The following is a 21,753-nucleotide window of genomic DNA, read 5'->3' on the forward strand; positions in this document are numbered from 1 at the left end:
TGGTCACTCTATGAATTTTTGGTGATTTAAAAACTAAGAAGAAGTTCACTGACAGATTTATAAACGAAAAAGAAATAAAGGGGATCGGGCCGGGATGACTGGGCTTGGCCGGATCCGGCACGGATCGGCCGAGATCCGGCGGCTGGGCGGCCCAGCTCCATCCGCGACGCGCGGGAGCCGGGATTTGAACGGGAGGGCGTGCGTGGAGGCCACGGCCGGCGTGCGGGGCCAGGGGCGCATGCGGCCGTCCGATCAAGTGAGGATCGGCGGCCGTTGTGCGTCGTCCTCCCGCGCCATGCATGCGTGCGCGACGCGCACCGGCGACACTCTGGGAACTGGCGGAGGCCGGTGTGCTCACCTCGGGGCTCTGTCGTCGGCGGGGATAGGTGCGCTGGACACGGTGGAGCGGGGGCTTCCGAGCTAGGGTGGTGGCGGCCAAAACAGCGACGGTCGGCTGTGTCGTCGACGGCGACCTGTCCGCTCGCTGTTCGCGCGAGCCGCCGGCGTCGAAGGGTTCTCGGGAAAAAGGGATAGTGCGTGAGCGAGGGAGGGCTGCGGCGTATCGAATGAGCATGATAGGGAGAGAAACGAGCGGGGTCTCCGCTTCGGCAACCTTCACCGGGTGCCCACGGACGGCGAGCAATGGCGCGGCCGGCGGGGAGGAGAGGAGTTCCTCTCCTCACGGGAGGTGGTATGGTGGTGGAGTTGGGTTCCGGTGGCGAAGTGGTTGGAGTGGAGGAGGTCTGGCGCGTTTTATAGCTGAACGGCCGGTGCACGGTGCACTCGGTCCGGCGACGAAGAAAAGAGGAGGCGGCGGCTGCTTCATCGGACGAACGGGGCGGCGTGGCTACGTGTCCGCGATGCTGGTGACGATTTTGGAGGGAGGTGGGCGTCGGTGGCGTGAACGGCGGGCGTGCACGGTCGCGTCCGGCCGCGCCCGCCGCCTACTCGACGAAATTCCCGCGGCGTCGCTCGGTCGTGTCCGTGCGGTAGAGCTCGGGGAGCGGCTTGTCCGTGCGTGGGTGGAGTTCGGAGTTCTCCCCGTCTATCTTTCGGCAGCTATAGCCACCGAAACGAAACGTGGGGCGGCCAGCATGGTCGTGTCGACGGTGACGCGCGCGGCGCCCATTGGGGGTCTGCGGGAAGGTTTGGCTTCGAGGGGGCGCCCGGGGCATGCAAAAGGGGAGAGGGAGAGATGCAGTAGGCGCCGAAAGCTGATGTCTTCGTGACCTTGAGCAGCAGAGGGAAGAGAGAGCCGAGATGCATCCGTGCAGTCCATGCCAAGGGAGAGATGCGACGGGAGAGCCTCCTAGTTGGAGTAGGGGAGGGACAGGGAGAGAGGGTAGGGTGGCGCGAGTGCTCCGGGGCTTGGCTGCATCCGAGTGGAGGCATGCCATATTGGCAGCACGTGAAGTCCAAGCCCCGGCTACTTCTTCTCTCTAATTTCTCTCTTAATCATATGGTGCCAAAATGCATGCACACACATGTGATCTTGTGTGGAGAGTGAGAAAGTGGAAAGAGAGGAGATGGGGTCGGATTCTGTCCACTAGGCTGGTTGTTTTGGTGTGATGAGAAAAAGAGAGTGCAAAGCAATGTGGTGGTGTGATGGCCGGCATGGCCATTCTTTTATTTTTCTCATTCATTGGATTTTCAATTCAATCCTCAAATGTGTGGTCAAAGGCAGGGTAGGACAGTAGAATGATGATTCAATGAGTACATGCTTGGAGAATTTTTGAGTCTGAAATTTTGAGGAATGATGGCAGAAATTTGGAGGATGGAAATTTGGAATAATTATGATCTTGGGAGATCATGATCACATGCTCAAGGATTTTGTCAAAGTGTACTTAATTCAAACCAAAAATAAGAAAGAGCTCTCATGTAGAAGGGTTTTAGGGTTTTAGAGATTCACATACTAATGTAATTTCTACAAGTGACAACACACACATCCAACAAGCAAATGCAAGATCAACTATATGCATGAAATTTTTAAAGATAGAAAAAGTTTTTGTTGGCCCAAAAATTTGCATTCCAAAATTTTAAACAAATGCACAAAAGTTGGGTTGTTACAGCTTGGAGGAGCGGCGGAGCAGGGCAAGATAGGTTGCGGAAGGAAGGTGGCAGCAAGGTGTAACGGGCGGTCTATAGGAAGAGAAATGGAGGTTCATGAACAAGAGGTATGTCTTATGACTCCCACTTATATATTAACTTTTTTTAATAGCCCTTGCTAGATAGTAGTAATTGATGAAATGTCATATTGAATGTGAGTATGTCATGATAGTTGGGGTAAAGTTTGCTCGTATGGTGATTAGCAAAGTAGCTTTACTCTATTTTTCTTTATACAATTATCGCCCTCTGAAGTCATAGTGATGGAAAATGATTACATGATAAAATCGCTGCAACAAACACAGCAGAAAGCTCAAAACAGGATAAAGAAATAAGCGGATATGAAAGAAAAGAACAGAGAGATGATTTCAAGTTGCAGACATGGTATATCCAAAAATGCAGCTCTACGGGTTTGAGAAATTCTGCTAAGCTCTCATACAAATACTAAGTACCATTCAGAGTGTTACAAAAAGTGGGCGATGTGGCTTATAAATTGCGCACTCTTTGCATGATGTTTCATGTGAATTAACTTAAGAAGCATCTAAGTCCTATAGCAGTTCCAAATCCACACTACCTCTGCTAACACCTGAAGGTAAAATTCAAAATTGCACCTATAGCTTTACTGCAATATAGACAAGTACTTCGCAAGGCTGGTTCATATGATATTCATGTAGCTCAATACTCCCTATGTTTATAAATATAAGATATGACACTTTGAAATGAACTAGATACACACCATAATGGATGAATCTACACACTAAAAATAGACAAAATACATATCAAAATAGATGAATCTACTAAAATTTAAAACATCTTATATTAGTAAACGGAGGGAGTAGCTGCTTCGTTGGGAAAACCTAGAAGCAACATGGGAGAATGCAAAATTCATCCAGGCAACCTTTTCATCCTTTCAGCGCTGAAGTCTGAAGCTCAGGATGGAGTATTTTTTTGAAACGAGTGACAAAAGATTTGCCACTATTCATTAATTAAGGGGAAGAGTTTAGACACGACCAAGGTCCACCAAGAAAAACAAAAGACAAGAAACTAAGGGACTACTCTCCCGTTATTACAAAGCTCAAACACTTCGCACCCGCGGCTACCCAAAGCTTCACTTCGGATTTGATGATGTTGAGGAGTGTGGTAGTTGGTGCGTACTTTTGGTTGAAAACTCTAGCATTCCGCTCCTTCCAAATGGTCCAACTAAGAAGCATGGTTAGGGAAGCCAATGCCTTACAGTTGTCCGAAGCCTCATTCAACATCTTGGACCACCATCCCTCGAGGGTGAGATCGTCCGTCCACTCATGGATGTGAATGGAAGGTATGCCAATCCAAATTTTCACCATTTCCCAAATACGCTTGGTGTAGCGGCAATGGGAAAAAAGGTGGGCGGCCGTTTGTTGAGTTTGGTTGCAAAGCGTGCAACGCCCACAATTGGTTCTACCCCTCCTCGCAAGACGGTCCGCCGTCCAAATCCTATTATGGAGAGCCAACCAAGCGAAGAACTTGATCTTCGGGGGGGACCAAGCCTTCCACACAAGCCTATTCATGTTGGTAGTCAAGGCGCCGAAGAATTGTGCATTGTAGGCCGCGGCCGAGGATTACTCTCCATTGTCGGTGGTGTTCCACGTGATTGTGTCTTCAAGAAGTTCATTGAGATGAATGCCTCGGAGAAGAGTCCATAGCCGGATGTACTCATGTAAATGTTGGATGGTGAGGTTTATGTCCATTTTGATTTTTTTAACCCAAGCATGGCCCAACAACGCTTGGTTGACCTTCCATCTCTTTATTGTAGAAGCTTCATATATTAGAGGAGCTATGTCTTTGGGCTTCGTGCCATTGAGCCAAGGTGAGTCCCAAAAACTAGCAATCTTGCCATTCCCAATGGAGATAGTAGTTGAGGCATAGAAAAGGTCCATGTCAACCTCGTCACATGGGTTGTCCAAGCCCACCCAAAGTTTGGTTGGGTGCCTCCATTCGTACCAAGGCCATCTCAAGCGAAGAGCTCTCGCAAATTTTTCAATGTGAAGGATACCTAAGCCTCCAAGACTTTTCGGCCTACAAACCGCCTCCCAATTTAGCTTGCATTTTCCTCCGGTGATCTCCTTTGTTCCGGCCCAAAGAAATTCCCGCTCAATTTTGTTCATGGAAGCCACACACCCCGGTGGAATTCTAAGAGGCGTGAGATGGAAGATAGCTTGGGAGGTGAGGACGGACTTGATAAGGGCTCCTCTTCCGGCCGCATTGATGTTTTTACCATCCCAAGTGACAAGCTTGCCGGCCATTTTATCCTCGAGTGGTTGGAAATCCACCCTTTTAAGCTCCCAAACCGAAAGTGGGAGACCCAAATATTTGATAGGGAAGGACGCGCGGATGACCGGTAACCCCCCAAGAACATCATCAAGATCAACACCATGGCAATGTATAGGAATGACCGAGCTTTTTTGGAAGTTAGTATGTATACCGGTAGCTTCGCCGAAGTAGTCAAGTATGGCGGAGAGATTTTGGATGTCCTCCTTTAAGGGGAGCATAAAGACGGCCGCGTTGTCCGCATAGAGAGAAGTACGGATAACGGTTCCTCTTCCTCTAATCTTGTGGAGAAGGTTGTGTTGAGTGGCCAACTCAAGGATCTTTTGAAGGGGGTCTATGGCAAGGACGAAGAGGAGCGGCGACAACGGGTCTCCTTGCCTAAGCCCTTTTCCATGATAAATGGGAAAGCCGGGTACCCCGTTAAGAAGGATCCTCGAGGAAGCCGTGCAAAACAAGGCGGCAATCCAATTACGGAACTTAGGCGGGAAGCCAAGTCTTTTAAGGAGCTCAAGGATGTAGTCCCATCGCACGGAGTCAAAGGTCTTGCGGATATCAAGCTTGAAAAGAAGGGAGGACACCTTGCTTCTATGGAGCCTCTTAGCAAGATTCTTCACATACATGAAGTTGTCATGGATGCTCCTTTTCTTTATGAAGGCACTTTGGGCGTTGGAGACTATATCATTCATGATAGGAGCAAGACGTGTAGCAATCATCTTAGCCACGATCTTGGAGATAGCGTGGACCAAACTAATAGGCCTATAGTCAGAGACTTCCTCGGCCCCCTCTTTCTTGGGAAGGAGGACAATGTTTGCGGAGTTGACCCATTGTAGGTGGGCAAAATGGAGGTTGTTGAAATTCTCAATGACTTTCATGACGTCAACCTTGATGGTGCCCCAACATTTCTTGAAGAAAGCTCCGGTGAAGCCATCGGGACTGGGAGATTTATCGGAAGGCAAATGGGAGATAGCAAGGCGGACTTCCTCCTCCGTGAAAGGAGCATCAATGCCCTCAAGGGCCGTGTTGCCAAGGTTTAGACTTTCCCAATTAAGATCCCATTTGCGACTTTGTCCTCGACCCATAGAAGAGGAGAAATGGTTATGTAAGATTTCCTCCTTCCGTTTGTGATCGGTAACTCACCCACCATTATGCTTGATGCGGTGGATGTGGTTTTTCCTTCTTCTAGCATTGACTCTTAGGTGGAAAATTTTGGTATTGGCATCGCCTTCCTTTATATTTGCAATGCGGGAGAGCTTTGTTTTTTCCTAGCCCTCTCCAAGATAGCAAGGCTAATAACTCTCCGCTTCAACCCAGTTATAAGGTCTTGCTCATCGACCGAAAGAGCCCGATTTTCTTGAGCGATGTCGAGGTGAAGGATGACTAGTAGAGCGGCGTGAAGCAACACCTTGGACTTAGAGAAAATCCCCTGGCTCCATTTGCTAAGTTCCATCGACACATTCTTTAGTTTATGGAAGAGGTTTTGGTAGGGCTCCCCATGGCCGGAGGGCAAAGACCAAGCTCTTCCAACAACATCATGGAAGCTAGGGATGCTCGTCCAAAAATTCTCGAACTTGAAGGATTTCGGCCTCCTAGGTCCACTATCGTCGGCGAGGAGGAGCGGGCAATGGTCGGAGTGGGCGGAGGAGAGTGCATTAAGGATATGAGAGTCAAAGTGTAGGCTCCAAGCATCATTACAAAAGAAACCATCCAGGTTGCACATGGTTGGGTCGTCCCTCTCATTTGACCAAGTAAAGCGCCTATTTTGGAGATGAATCTCCTTAAGCTCGCAAGCGGTAAGGGCCGCACGGAAACGGTTGATGCGGCCACGGTTGACATTTCTCTTGTTCTTGTCGCGGGCTCGATAAATTTGGTTGAAATCTCCCATGGCGAGCCATTTTTCATCCGTCGCGGGCTTTTGGGCAATTAACTCATTGTAGAAATCATCTTTGCGGGCGTAGGAGGTAGGGCCATAGACCGAGGTCACTTTGAGTTCTGTTCCGGTGGCTCGGCATAGAACCGAAGCGGAGAGGCAGAATTCTGTGAGCACAAAGTTGGTAACATGCAGCACCATTTCTTCCCAAAGCATCAAAATGCCTCCCCTAGTGCCCTGGGCGGGTCTCTGAGCAAAACTCTTAAGCCTATAACCTCCAAGGAAAGCCGCCGTGAATTGGTCGACATTGCTCAGTTTGGTCTCTTGGAGGGAAACAAGTTGGCATGAGGAGGAGGCAATTATCTCGTTAACAGTGGCCTGCCTGTCCGGGTCGTTCAAGCCTCTAACATTCCAGCTTAGAAAATTGATGTTGTTACTCATTGTTAACATGCAAAAGCTTAGAAACAGCAAGATACGTAGATTGTTGGAGGCAAAGCGGCACAGCTTCAATGAAGAAAGAGCAGTAGCAACAGACATGGACATTTAGCATCACAGGAGAACACTGCATCAGGATGGAGTATAGTCAACTGAAGAACACTGCATTAGGAGAACACTTTCCCTCATCAGCCAGACAACCGATGGCCAAGATCGTCATCACTTGCTGATTCTGTTGATCGAACGGGTACTATTAAATTCATCTTAAGTAGCATTTACGGTACTGAGTACCAATTGTAATGTAAATTCCAAATAAACTGGAACGTCAAGGCTCGTCAGTTGGTTATAAAACTGAGAATGGGCGGCTGGGTGGCTCGATGAAGAAAAACCTTAACTTCCATTCTTATCATTTCATTCATACTTTTATGTTATGTCATTATCGGCAATTTACCAATTCATGTTATAGATCTAGCTTTTTATTGCATCAGTAACTAGTTATCTGTAGATCACCTCCTTTCGGAGTTCACAGCTACCGGTTCTTGACATGTTGCTTCTCTAATTCTTTTTGCAAAAAAAACCTAATAAATATGTAACTTATCCAAATGTATTTTCCTAGGAAACTGCCACAAATTCAATTTTGTACTCCCTCCGTTCACTAATATAAAATGTGAAAACCTCATAAAACTTTAAAACTTTTGGATTTCAAGTTTCAGAAAATTTCGAAAAAATATGGTGACGAAGAGAATGTTGTAATCTATCAGTTTGTAAATTTTCAGATTGAAATACATTACATTTTTCCCTCAGAAAAAATAACAAAATCTCACAAAATGACAAAATCAAAATGTTAGTGTACTGTTCACCACTATTCACCAATGCTGAAATCAAGATTTGTTATTTTTTCTGAGCCCAAAATACAGCATATTTCATTCTGAAAAATTACACACTTGTAGATTACAATATTGTGTACATCACAATATTTTTTCGAAAATTTTTAATATGTTTAAAATGAAATTTTCATAGGTTCAGAAAACGGCCTACATGTAGCCCCGGCTACAAAAGTCCATTCTCGGCAGCGAAAACCTCAAATGTAGCCATCCATTCTCGTTTTGGCAAGCTAATTTAGCTTGCCAAAACATCTTCAGGGGAAGTAATAAAGATTTCAAAAGTCAGCCTCAAATTGCTAACAAAAAAATCAGCCTCAAATTACACACACAAAAAAAAACAGCCTCAATCAGGACCAGCATCTGATTAGAAGCATACTTTGCGAGTTCCTATACCAGTGAAAATTGGCTAGTTTGCTTCTGTTTTCGAATCAATCGTGGGTAAATGTAAGCAATGCATGCCAACACCACGTCAGTTTAACAGCTCATATAACAGACATATGTATAAAAACAGATCTGTCAAACTTACTAGCGTGAGCATGATTTGTCGGCAAACAGTAAGAACACATATATAAGGATAAACAGGCAATGGGGATTCCAGGTAAACAAAAATTGTATTAGAGACCGCGTGCCCGAATGGAGGCACAACCAACACATGAGCAGCAAGCTCGTGTTGTGGCGGTGACATGTGCGGCATGCACATTTAGCAACCAAAACTTAGCAAAGACTGTGACAAAAAAAGGTTCAACTAGGGACAGAGAGCAGTAACACAAGATAATTGACCACAACCTCAACGTACAAGATAATCATGAGTGCATATAGTGTAATAGTTGTCTCAGAACTAATACGGAGTATGAGTTTCAATTTACACTGATATGAACATACTATGGATCTCGGTGATCAGCAAATGGTTTTTTGTCTATATATCAGTGCATGTCAGTTTGGTCAGCTCAAATAAAACAAGTAAAAGAGGAAATTGTCGATTAAAAGCCCACCACTGTTATGGCGAAATAATCCCAAAAGCTAGCGAGATCAACTCATTGGACAATAAAAATCCATCTGGGTCACTCAGCCGGATGAAGGCAACCCTGCTCCCAGTGTCACCCTTGTTTTCTAAATCCACATCAAACTCACTAAGTTGCAGCGCCTGTCGTTCTGTATCCATGGCGATTACAAGTCCGCTCTCAACAAATGGCCTAAACATGGTACACAATGACAGTGTCAGATTCTTTCCAAATGATTTACTGAACCTATGCAAGTCTAGCCCCGAAGCTGTTCTTAGTGATAGCATCACGGAGTCCATTGCCATATCCTTGAGCTCAGAGGTGCTAGACTCATGGCACCAAGTTCCATCTTCCAGCTTCTGAACCCAGTCTGCGTAATCTTTCATTCTCCTGGGCCTAGAGAATCTGACACCATTGATGTAGCTTGCTGATCCTAGACCAAACGCATAGAATGGCCGGTTTTGCCAATAAGTTACATTGTGCTTGCACTCATAGCCAGTCTTGCAGTAGCTACTGATCTCATAGTGTTGATATCCTGCTTCAGAAAGTCGTTTCGAAGCTATCTTGTAGAAGTTTGCAGAGTCGGTTTCATTTGGAAGAGGAAAGACACCAGGTGTATACCTGCGACATTTAATATGAGATTGGCATTAGTCTGACACATATTGACAACGAGAATCACTTGATCCTTGGCCCCGGAAAAAAGACTCAGTTGATGTTTGATACGAAAAGTGCATTTGAAATAAAAAAAACTAAGTTACGAATACATGGATATAGCATCGTTGGAGAAGAAGATGGCTACGGCCATGCATAAATCATCAAGTGAGCTTCACAATTGGATGTAAAATATAAAATTTATTCAGTTAAGCCTGTTAAATTTGCAGCTATCACCATCATGAGTTTGAGAAACAGACTGAACCTAAAAACAAACAAGTGCAGATTGAAACAGGATTTTTTTAGCTAATACGTGATTCCGGTGGTTCTAGCGAAACTTTTAAAATTCACTATCGATTGAACTACCAGAAACCCAATCAGAACATGAGGCTGCAATACACGGCAAAGCAAAAAAAAAATAATCTACATATATTCAGGACCAATGAAACATAAGTATGAGCAGAATAAACTCACATTTGGCCAAACTTGGTGCCCTGCTCAATCTGCAGGTCATAGACGGAGACATGCGTTGGGCGGGCATCGATGGTGCACCTCAAGCTCTCCTCCCACATGTCCTGGGTCTGGTTGGGCAGCGAGGAGATGAGGTCCATGCTCCAGTTCTGAAGCCCCTCGCAGCCGGTGACAATCCCGACGGCCTCGTGCACCTCCCGCAGGCCGTGCGCGCGGCCGCAGGATCGAAGCAGGCCCTCCTGGAACGCCTGCACCCCGAGCGACACCCGGTTGACGCCCACGCCCACCAGATCCCTCAGCTTAGCGGCGTCAAACGTGCCGGGGTCCATCTCGATGGACACCTCCGGGCACGCGGACAGGCCGAAGTTGGCGCGCAGCGCGTCGAGTACCGCGGCGACGAGCTTCGGCGGGACCAGCGACGGCGTGCCGCCGCCGAAGAAGATGGTCTCGAGGGGCACGCCGTCATCGGACACGGGCCGCGTGGCGGCGACCTCACGGAGGAGGAGGCGGACATAGTCCGAGATCCTGGGGTCGTCGCCATCGCCGTCGCCGCGGGGGAAGGGGGAGGAGGAGCCGAGCGCGACGATGGGGAAGTCGCAGTAGTGGCAGCGCTTGCGGCAGAAGGGGAGGTGGACGTAGGCGGAAGCTGGAGGGAGCGGAGGGAAGGCGGCGGCGGGAGAGGCATACCGACGAACAGGTGGTGGGCGCGGAGGGATTGGGGGCGGTTTCCTCCTGTGTGGGAATTGGAAGACGAGCGGGAAGGCTGATCTTAGCATAACTGACCAGTGGCCTCTGCGGCTCTGCGGCTCCGGGTGGACACAGCCTATGATGTACCTACGGGTGGACGATTATTGGAGCAAGTGGGCGTGGTGGACTTGCTGCCGTGCCGTCTGATTCGGGCTAATACTCCAGCCGCAGCATTGGTAGGAAAGGGCACTCTTTTCTTAGCATTTCATATCATCTAGCGAGTATAATCGGTACAATGCATCACATTTTATTATTATCTTTGATAAATAATAATTAATTATTTTTAGTACAAAATAATGTGACTAAGGGAAAACAAGTTGTACAATGGAGAAAATAGCGAGATCGTCCCTTAGCTAAGGGAAGACAACCTTCTCTCCCTTCATTCTCTCTCCTCCAACTAAGCAAAAATCTGACGTGGCAAGCGTAAGGACAACATCATCCCATTGTATGTGCCTTAAACCGTTTTCTAAGGCCGCCTTTGGTAGGCCGGTAGCCCCTAGCTCGCATCGGTTTAGAAGATTTTGGACTATTTGGTTGCCTAGAAGCTCTCCGCGTTGTAGGCTGCTAGCCCTGGAGGAACTTCCGAATCGGCAATTTCCAGAACTCGTAAAACGGTTGCACGCGTGGAGAAGCGCGGGAGACACTACGTTGTCTTGGCCCTCGCTCCCCACTTCCAGTCACCGGTTCCCTCTTTGTATCTCTCCATTCAACTCTCACTGACACACTAGGCGTTGTCGCATCAACCGTCGCCCATGGCCTCCTCGCCTCCCTCCGCCCCAACGCCTATGGATCCCACCATCTGCCCGACAGTGACAAAGTCAAACGAACTACTCCTGTGAATCGTCCGTGAGTACGATGCTAGCGGCCGTGATTCGGCGGCGCAGATTGATGTCGGTCGAGTACCAGAGTTGAATCGGTCGTCCCTGGTAGAGACCAGGCCCGTCGGCATGGCAATGCGCAGCGCCGCCGTCGCCTCTCTTCAGGTAGCCGGGATTCCTTCGGTGGATCCCTCGGCGGGGGTTTTTTACCCCTGCCTAGGGTTTTCGTCGGCGAGGGCGGCGGCAATGGTGGCAGGTGCACTAGGCTCCAGCAGGGAGATGGAGCCCCCGCCGGGTTCACATCGACCCCGATGCACGCGCCGATGCCATGTAGCCAACTGCGTTCGGCTGCTCTGAATGGCGCGCCACGCTTCACGCCGCCGCTATTCGGGTGACCCCGTGCTCGTCGGCAGCCTTCAGCTCCGTCTGCGCCCCGCTTTCCGGCCGCGGCTCCGGCGCGCTGCCATCCGACCACTGCTCCGCCTCCACCTCCACCTGGATTTGGGGTGCGACCTCCTCGACCACATGTCGGCGCCGGTGCGCGTCCCCCTCCTCCGTCGGGCCCGCTTGCTCTCCACCCCATCGTAAGAACTCTCCATCCGTTCCTCATCTGATTGATGTGAATGTAGATCGGTTTGATGACATTGTAGATCCGATTCATGTGAATGTAGAACCGATTGATGTCAAAGTAGATAGGATTGATGCCAATGTGCGTTGCATTTTGGCATAACCATGTCAATGATGAGTAGGGTCATCTTGAGATTCACATTGGCATGATGGACAATGTCAATGGACATGACATTGTCATGGCCATAATGGAGCTTGAGCTTGTCAAGCTCCATGATGGAATTGACATTGTCATGGCCATAATGGACCTTGAGCTTGTCATGGTCATGATGATGTTGACATTGTCATGTCCATGATGATGTTGACATTGTCATGGCTGTGATGATCTTGAGCTTGTCATTGCCATTGGATCTCACCAATGCAAGTATCGCTAATTGTTGTCATTCTCATTCCATCTGCAGAACTAGCTCTTCCTGGAAACCTTCCCGGAAGGGCCCATAGGGGAGGCAAGGGACATAGCTGTCCGGGTGCAGCTTCGTGACCCCAATGAAGGATTCATGGAAGCCCACCGGCAGATCACCGTGCTAAGGGTTCACGCCGGCCGTCCTACTGACCTGGGGCACGGTACCAGGAAGCAGGTGTCGGTGTTCTTCGTGCAGCTCGAGAACTAGGACCTCCATGCCCTCGCTGTGCCGCCCTACATGGAGCAGCACCTGATCAGCAAGTACAAGCTGAAGAACAATGGCCCGCCGGTGAAGGTGGCCTTGTACATGGGCGAGTGCTGTGAGTGGAAGGTGCAGCTGCAGTGGAGGGTCGAGCGCGTCGGCTTCATCAAGTCCTAGTGCGAGTTCGTCGCCAGGGCTTACCTCCACATCGACAACACGGTCGTCTTAACCCCTAAGGACGACGGCTTCAAGGTCGACATCTTCAGGAAGGAGAGTTCCTGCTCCAGCATCTTCAGATGTGCCGCCCTACAACTGCAGGAGGCATCGCGAGGGCCCTTATGCTAATCCTCGCCATTAAAGTTATGTGCTTGATCTCTGTCTCTGCTGCTGTCAAGATGTTAGTTGTTGTACTGTCATGAGGAGGCTATTAAACACTGTTTTTTGCATATGTGCCTGTAATGTTGGCCTCTAGAGGTTGTTGATCATTGCTTTTGGACCTGGGTTGTCTGCCCCCGGGTTTAAGTAGGTGCCTTACCACTCTGACGCTAGGATTAGGTACTAAGTACTATGTTCCATGTGTATATAACTGTGTGATGTGCTTATGATCATCTTGTGTGCCGTTATGTGATAGTAAGGTCACCATATTTGAATGTGGTGAGGAGAAGCACAGCCTGAGTGCCCAAAATGGCAACCAAACACATGTGTTGTGGCTAAACAAAGTTGGGACACCTTTTCCAGGCATCCAAATAACCTGCACTTATGTACGCACTGATGCAACACAGGAGACCAAACTTTGGGCCGAATCTGGCCCGTGGTCCATTCGCGACGCGCAGGTGCGCCCATCTCACTGCGCCAGTGGTGCAGGATTCCAACCCAGCCTAACAAACGTGCCCTAAGAGACTCAGGGCGCGATGGATGTTTGACCGCATTCAGCCCACGCGTTTTCAAGTTTTTTATCCGACGTGGTCCAACATATTATTCGGCGTTTTGAGGCCATCCCCGCAACACAGGGGATGTTGCGGGGGCGTTGGACGCAACTAAAAGCTACACGACGAGTGGCGGGCTAGCCGTGTCATCCTCACAAAGAAATTTCATTTCTTCCGCCATTACCCTCTCTCCCACAGTTCCTTTCATCTCTCCTTCCCGTTGTTGATCCCTCCCACCCAGACCGCCGCTGCCACTCGTAGACATGCCATCGAAAACCCCAAGAAGGCGGCCGACAAGTTGGCAGGAAAGCCACTAGGCAAGTCGACAGCGAAGAAGGGGGCGAAACGCATCTCTTCACGGCTAGACATACCCATGATGAGACAAATAGTGAATAGCAAATAAAAGCTTCCTTACCAAACCACTTACCAATAGCACTACGTTCCCCGACAACGGCGCCAGAAAAGTGTCTTGATGCCTCCCAAGTGCAGGAGATCAATTGTAGTACTTTTCAATAAGAAATATTGTCGAAGCCACGAGGAGCTGAAGGTATTGGTTAGCGATATCGCAAGAAATCAGTAATAATAAAGTAACAGTTTTGGTGTTTTTCGGTGTATAGTTTGCAATAAAAATAAAGGTACAAAAAGTAAATAGCAAATAAGTAAATGCTCTCGATGAGAGAAAAGCACAATCCTCTATGCAGCAAGAGGACAAGCTCAAGTGTGTGTGTGTGTGTGTGCTTATATGAGACTAAAGTTCCCGAGGGTGGCGTGGATTTACTAGCATCTGAGTTGTACACAACATGGTAAATATTTTGTTAAGCTTTATTCAAAATTAGGGGTGGAGCCGAAATTAGGTGAAGCCATAGATATGTGAAAACACACCCCTTATGATGGGTCCTAGAGCTATTTTCATGCGCAAGTATAGGAATCATTAAGATATAAATGTCCCACCATGGCAATAAGATCATTGGTCCCCAACATAAACACATCTAATGCAACCCATAGTATTGAAAAACGGTTTCTGTCAGTCCATATCTTCCAACACTAATGCATTACATTAAAGTGCAGCCCTATGAGCCCATATAGGTGAAGTACTATGTAGTCTAAGTTGGCATAAAACCATCATAAAACAACATAAAAGATAGAAAACTTGACGAAATACTCATTGCACATCATATAGAATCATAGCCAGATCATCCTATGCCCTCAGGAATGTGAGGAACTACTCAAAAATGTCAAACATGATATGGACCAGAGGCATAATGATCATAACACAATCTGAATATATAATCCCCCACCAAATAATGACAAAGTACCAATCACAAACATGGTATAGCACTAGAGACAATATCTGGGGTTTAATTCAACACAAACTATTAGCGGGTGATGTTGATCTCGTAGATGGAGATGGTGGTGATGATGGTGTTGGTGAATATGTTGATGGAGATACCTTCTCCTAAGCCAAGGATGAGTGGGGATATCGATGGCATCGATTTCCCCTTCACCGGAGGCACCGGTGTAGCAGGATCTGCCCTCTCCCGGAGTAGGAGAGGACTTTTGCCTCCGCTGCTGCCTCAATAAATCTCGGAAAAATATGACTTAGCTTTTGGCGAAACGGAGCCTCTGGTATAAAGGGGGGCCTGAGACGATGCCCGAGGTGCGAACGAGGGTGGGTGGCGCGCCCAACTAGGTAGGGCGCGTCACCTGTACTCGTTTGCACCTCATGGCCCCTCTTGCGTGGTTCTTTTGCTCACGGTCCTTCTCCAGGTGAAAAACTGATTAGGTATTTTTGCCTTGATTTTTAGCGATCCAGAAAGCCCTAAAACAAATAAAATACGAAAAAGGGGTTTTCTGCCTCCAGGGAATCAAATACCAATGGAGTGGACTTTGTAGGAAAGTTCCGGATATCAACTAAAAATGCATAAAAACGATATATGATGGAATATAAAAATGAAAACTAATCATATATGTAGCAATAATGATGATGCAAAATGTACGTATCACATATGAATGTACATGGATGGATAAATATGATACATTTATGAGATCCACGATAGAGTTTGAATTATAATGTTATGGATGGCGGGATTGGTGATGATCGCGGAGATGGTGATGGCACTGATGTCGAGGCCTCCTTGTCCCAAGCCTTCTTCTCTTCCTTCAACGGTACGATGGTGGTGATGATGATATACGGCAGGGCTTCGCCGTGCAGAGTGGTGATGGATATTGGATCTTGTGGTGGCTCTCCCCTCCTTTATATAGATCGAGAAGGGGCCTCCAATAGCCCCCCAACCGAACTTAGCACCTAAGAAAAGTCCAGCAACAAACCGGAACAAAATCCATAGAGCACCGCAGTTCTGGGCTTTTTCTCGACCCAGAACCCGTGGTACGGGTGCATGGTAGGGTCATCACAACCGTACTAGTGCCCGTTAAGTGTTATGCCCTCCTTCGATATTGTGGCTGCCTTTTTTGTACAAACTCCGATTTAGGTGTTCTTTGTCTCGTTGGATTCGTATTGACGAGAGCAACATGACCATGGTATTGGATCGCTATTATCCTGTGATGGAACATTTGACTTCTTTCCAACCATTAAATGGCTAAGTCATGGATCATGTAACTCCTCCATATTGCCTCCCTTTGGCTCCTTTCCTTGTGCTTTGACCATAAACATTCAGAATACCTACACACACATCAAAGACAAGGAGTGATAAAATCCTACTAAAACTAGTTATGCAAATCTCTCATGAAAATGAAGCACTACTTGTAAACATACATTTAGGAGATAGTCAAAGCTAGATAGAACATGTGATGAGACAAAAGGTATATGTTTATGTAATGAAAAACATGCCGCTTTTTGGACTCATCAACATCCCCATAGCTAAACCCTTTCTCGTCCCGAGTAATAATAGGGTTTTATAAACTCATGCTTTCATCTAGCTTTACCAATGAAAGTTGATGCCCCATATCCTTATTTTTATGCAAGCTCGAAATAATATAGTTTATATTTATACAAGGCATCACAAGATCAATTATATGTATAGAGATTCGTCGAGACTTTTATGTCCCATGTCAAAGTCAAATCTATCTTGCAAGAAAACTTATGCTTCCCTTATTGCACTTTATTTGTCCATATCTTTTTCATTTTCCAATGGTGGTGGCACACATAGTTTTCAAGCATAAATAGAAATAAGGATATTCAATTCTACTCACTCATGTTATCAAATCAAGGATCTTAAAATTGTAAAATTTTAGGTGTTGAACCAAGAGAACATCTATTTCTTATTAACGAGACCATGCCAAAAGATCTGGAACATTCATTTTGGACTTTACACATCTGCGTTGGATCTTGAATTTTGAATGGTCACTTCTATTTCTTCTCACAATTGCGTACATATCTACTTTCTCATTGCACATATTTCTTTCTTTTCTTCTCTCATTTTGAGAGTTGTGCAACGGGAGCTAGACATGTTTAGCTTTATATGAGAGGGGATCAAAATGGGTATGGAGTATTTCACTAGTTTTTTATGTTCTTCACCTTTGGCATGTATCTCAAAACCTTAAAATATCAATTTCAATTGTCAATTTTCTTTGAGAGCAAAATATTGAGTCTATTATCTCCAACACTACACATAAAACTTAAATTACTACATAACCATTTACTTAGAAGATCATTCCCTAGAGTAAATCATCTGAGGCCACTTGAAAGTCCAGAGATGGTAAACCTAGAGGGGGTGAATAGGTTTCTACATATTTTAATTCTTTCTTTGCAATATTAGGCTTTGCGGAATATAAAGGTGAGCCTAATGCAAACTAGGTGAGACAACCTATATGAGGATATAAGTAACTCGAGCACGAAGGCTCTCACAGGCAGTTATATCACAAGTAAGGAGTTCGGTTATAGATAACCGATAGCACGCGGAGACGAGGGTTTATTCCCGTGTTCCCTTGCTTTGCAAGAAGGTACGTCACGTTTGGAGGGTGGTGGTCCCACGAAGGATTCCCCATGCCACGAAGGCTCACCCTATTCTTTGGAGCCTATCCCACGAAGGAATAGCTCACTCACTTGTGGTAGACTTTGAGGTAGCCTCCAAACCTTCACAATCTTGTCAGGAGCAAATCCACAGCCCGGATGCTTCCGGACCACTCTTGCCCACCTAGGATTTCCAAGGAATCCTAGAGAGCAAGCTTCTTGATGAATACAAGGGGGAATGAGATTTGGCTTGGTAGAACGGTAGATCGGGTCCTCCTCTATCGTTTCCCCGGAGGGATTTGAGTTTGGGTGGAGGAGGAGGGAGATCTGAGGCTTTTGGTGTTTCTAACAATGGAGTATGAGAGAGAGCTCAAGAACAGCTTGTAGTGTAGTGCCTACCCCTTCAGAGGTAGAAGAAGGGGTATATATAGTGTCACTTGAATTCTGGCCATTGCTCACTTGCCACATCAGCAGATTCCTCGAGAAACCCGGTCAACCGGGCCTGGCGCCGGACAGGCCGGCGCAGGGGCCGGTCAGACCAAGCCAGGGACCGGACCGGCCGGTCCAAACCGGATCTGGGGCCGGATCCTGACCGGGTGGCTTCTTTGGCATACTGGACATCGTCCGGCTGGCACCGGCGTGGGGGCCGGTTGGCGCCGGGGCGCCCGGCCCAGCACCCGGTCCGACCGGGCCTGGGACCGGATCGGCCGGTCCAAACCGGGTCTTCGACCGGACCCTGACCGGACCACCTCTCCGGGCTTACTGAACATCGTCCGGTTGGCACCGGTCCTGGGGCCGGTCTGCGCCGGGCTGGCCGGTGCCAGGGCCGGTATGACCGGGCTACTGACCGACCGAGGCTGAAACACCCTTGTTGATTTTTCATCGAAGTGGGGGGTCTCCCATTGCCTTCTTGTTCCATTGATACACCATTATACCTCTTTGGCTAATACCTGGGAATCATCTTGTAGACATGTATTACACCAAATACTCTAGCACGGTGTCATAGTTACCAAAATAATGGATAAGGGTAAAATACCCTTACAATCTCCCCCTTTTTGGTATACGATGACAAACCGAGCTAGAGTCACATATAGATATTATGATAAGTTTTAAACCTTGATTCCATATGAGATATTGGGATAGCTCCCCCATAATGTGTGCACTTGGAGAATTTGCGTTTGAATGCAAAGTGCACCATTTGTGGAATATGAGAAGCTCCCCCAATATCTTTAGAAAACAAGCATGGTATGGACATGTGCATATCAAGATATATAAGCATAACACATAATCATCCTAACATAGAGATTAAGCATACAAGTACATGTCCATACACGAATTATTTAAAGTAGCAAATGGTTCTTGGAATGAAAAAGCAAACAATAAGCACAAGCCAAATAAGAAGCAAATAAAATGTCAAGCATGGCTTGTGCAACCAAGGAACCCCGTGACTCTACTCTCTTCTCCCCCTTTGGCATTGGAACACCAAAAAGGCGAAGATAAGAGAAGGGATGCTAGCGCTCCCATCAATAGAACTCGGTCCCTGCGGGTGGAGAGCTGCCATCACCATCATCATCATCATCATCCTCTTCATCATCATCTTCATTGGACTGGTCCTCGTCTTCATCATCATTGTTTCTATGTCCAGAAGTCTCAGGGTCATGAGCAGATCGAGGAGGAAGACCACCGTGAGCGAACATGGAGAGATCAAAATTCTGAAGCATCTCATCAGTAAAAGGAGGCATCTCCCAAGAAGGTGCATGCACAGGCTCCATCTCAGGTCCAGGGGAGGAACAGGGGTGTTTCTGGCAGCCATGAAGTCATTTTGGCACCTCCGAGTTTCCTGGTTCAAGGCAAGGCTTTGATGTGCAACATCATTGGTATTTTTGCACATCTGCCACAAGCTGGTGAAGAACCGTGAGGCACCACGCTGGGGGCGCCTAGAGTAGCTGGAGCTAGCAGGGTCATGTCTTTCCTTGGACCGGCGCTCAGAAGGCATCATGGCAGGGATTTCCGGTCTATCTCCTTGTTTAGGCATGTTGAAGGCTGCCATCTTGACCCGTTGATCTTTCTTATTGTAAGGTGTTGGCACAACCTTATTGATGAGCAGCTGAACGTACTGAGCATAATTTGGAGTCATCCTTTCGCAAACAGAGCGCCTCAGTTCACAGTAGAGGAGATCACATCCATCAATGGTCTTCTGGTTTTCAGGACGGCAGTAGTACATCAAGTTCAGATGGTATGCACGGCATTCACTTGAATCTCCGGACTTGCTGATGAGGTTATCACGGAATAGCTTGGCAAGTACAAGGTAGGAGTAATACATGCCAGAGATAGTGGGAGGACCAACTGTGGGTTATGGAGGATAGCAGAAGGAAATGTCCCCTTTGGTGAACGTGTTCTGAGAGTGTATCTTGAAACCGTGAGCACGGCCACCACCAAACCCCGTGGCTTTGCAGAAATCAAGATAGTTGTAAGTATATTTTGCTTGTCCTGTCATCCAAGTCATATGGCGAGCGGGGTCATCATGAAAGAACACAGTGCAGTGAAATTGCCTCACAAGGATTGGACAATAGCACCCATCATCAGGCGTCAAGCACATAAGATCAAACAGCCCCATCCTTTGCAAGGTATCAACCACAAAGCGATACTTGGTGGCTTGATGCATTGTAAGAACATCCTTGTTGATGGCCTTGGGCATCACAATAGTACCGTTCCTCATGCACTCTTGAGTGTTATAGTAATCATCCCACAATAACTGTTGGGTGTTGGTCCAGAAAAACTTATCTCCATGGTGTAAGTGGGTTCCTCGAAGCGATAGGGGTTGTCCTCTCGAAGTCTTCTCCAGGCACCAACATGTATTGTGCCAACATTAAACGTTGGCAGTCTCTCAATAAGATCATCATCTTGTGCTGCCTATTTATCTTTCCTCCTATTGGCAACTGAATTGCTTCTTCCCCCAGCGGAGCTGCCCGTCTAAGGTGCTTTAGAAGGCACGCGACCGCTATAACGACATCCTGGAGGCCTCGTAGGCCTTCCTCTCTTGGCAACAGTGCCACGGTCATCACTACTCGAATCACCTGTGAATCAACAAATAGAGCGAGGATAGTAGTGGGGTAAGTGTACATGTCATCAGGAAATAGGAAGGCCAAAGAGCATAGCATATATTCAAGTGTTTTGATGAAGTTGTGCGAAGAACTAGGCGATCCGGCGTACGGTCCGGTCCAACCGGACAAGCGACCGGATGGGCCGGTCTGCCATCCGGTTGACCGGGCCACGCGCCGGACCGGTCGGTTGAGCGGCCGGTTGACCGGGCCAGGGGCCGGGTCCTGGTGATTTGTGAGATTTGCCCAGAATTTCAATCACAAAAACGTCCAAAAACTCATAAACTTGAACTTATACTATAGCAATAGAGTGGAATATGTGCATAGTGGTGTGAGACACTCTAATGGCATGAGAACTTACAAACCCTAACGCTAACCCTAGATTTTTCTCAACTCTTCCTCAAGAATATGCAATGGGTGAGGAGGACATAGAGATAAAGGGAAAGGGAGAGGGATTTACCCGAAGACATGGTCCTCCTTGCTCAAGGGAACAAAGAGATCACCTAGGGAGGGCTTGAGAGCCAAATCCTCAAGATCTCCAAATGTAGCTTGAGAGGGACTAAATCCCTTGGTGGAGATGATTCAAGAGTCCCGATCTATGATTTGGTTAAGTTTGGGAGGATTCTAGTGGTGGGAAGGCCCTAGGGAGAGGTGGGGATGATGGAGGCGGCGGCCATGGTGTTTGTGGTGGAAGGGGGAAGTGAGGAAGAAGACCCCCAAGGGGTAACTTCCTCCCCACTTAACCAGCCGCCCGAACGGCGCACGGTCCGGTCGACCGGGTCGGGGACTGGATGGTCTGGCACAGAGGCCGGTCCGACCGGGCCACCGACCGGCCCAGCTATTTTGCCACGTTTTGTCTCGTTTTGCCCCTATTCTTTGTGCAATTGTGTGTGAATGCTTAGATGATGACATGTACATATAGATAGACAGATGATGATGAGATGAGCATAGACATGGGGTTGGAAACACAAGGTTCTCTAGGCATACCCATTGGAGTGAAAATCCAAATAAGATGTTGTAACACCCCAAAATTTCAAAACAAAGAAAAATCAATTTCCATTTATCCAATTTTTAGGGTTAACAAAAACTTGCCTATTTCAAAATCTTTCTATTAGGATCATGCATGTATGTTGTGCTTTTGCCATGATTGTTGTGTGAAGTGTTTGGAAAGGTTCCTAAACCCTAAACCTTGCTCTTTGGAGTCAAAAAGAAACAAAGCAAAAGAAAAATAAAATAAAAG

The 21,753-nt window shown here is 47.4% G+C and overlaps 1 protein-coding gene across 1 annotated transcript; it reads right to left on the reverse strand.

Moving 5' to 3' along the window:
- Positions 1 to 8,404: 8,404 nt before the first annotated feature.
- LOC124653392 (heme chaperone HemW-like) lies at positions 8,405 to 10,504 on the reverse strand. The gene is made up of 2 exons (XM_047192454.1): positions 9,723 to 10,504; positions 8,405 to 9,218 (listed from the first exon to the last, which is right to left on the reverse strand). The coding sequence occupies exons 1-2, from the start codon at positions 10,493 to 10,495 to the stop codon at positions 8,594 to 8,596; spliced, it is 1,398 nt and encodes a 465-aa protein (XP_047048410.1). The 5' UTR covers positions 10,496 to 10,504; the 3' UTR covers positions 8,405 to 8,593.
- Positions 10,505 to 21,753: the final 11,249 nt, after the last annotated feature.

The sequence above is a fragment of the Lolium rigidum genome, chromosome 5 (assembly GCF_022539505.1).
Source record: "Lolium rigidum isolate FL_2022 chromosome 5, APGP_CSIRO_Lrig_0.1, whole genome shotgun sequence".
NCBI classification, from domain to species: domain Eukaryota; kingdom Viridiplantae; phylum Streptophyta; class Magnoliopsida; order Poales; family Poaceae; genus Lolium; species Lolium rigidum.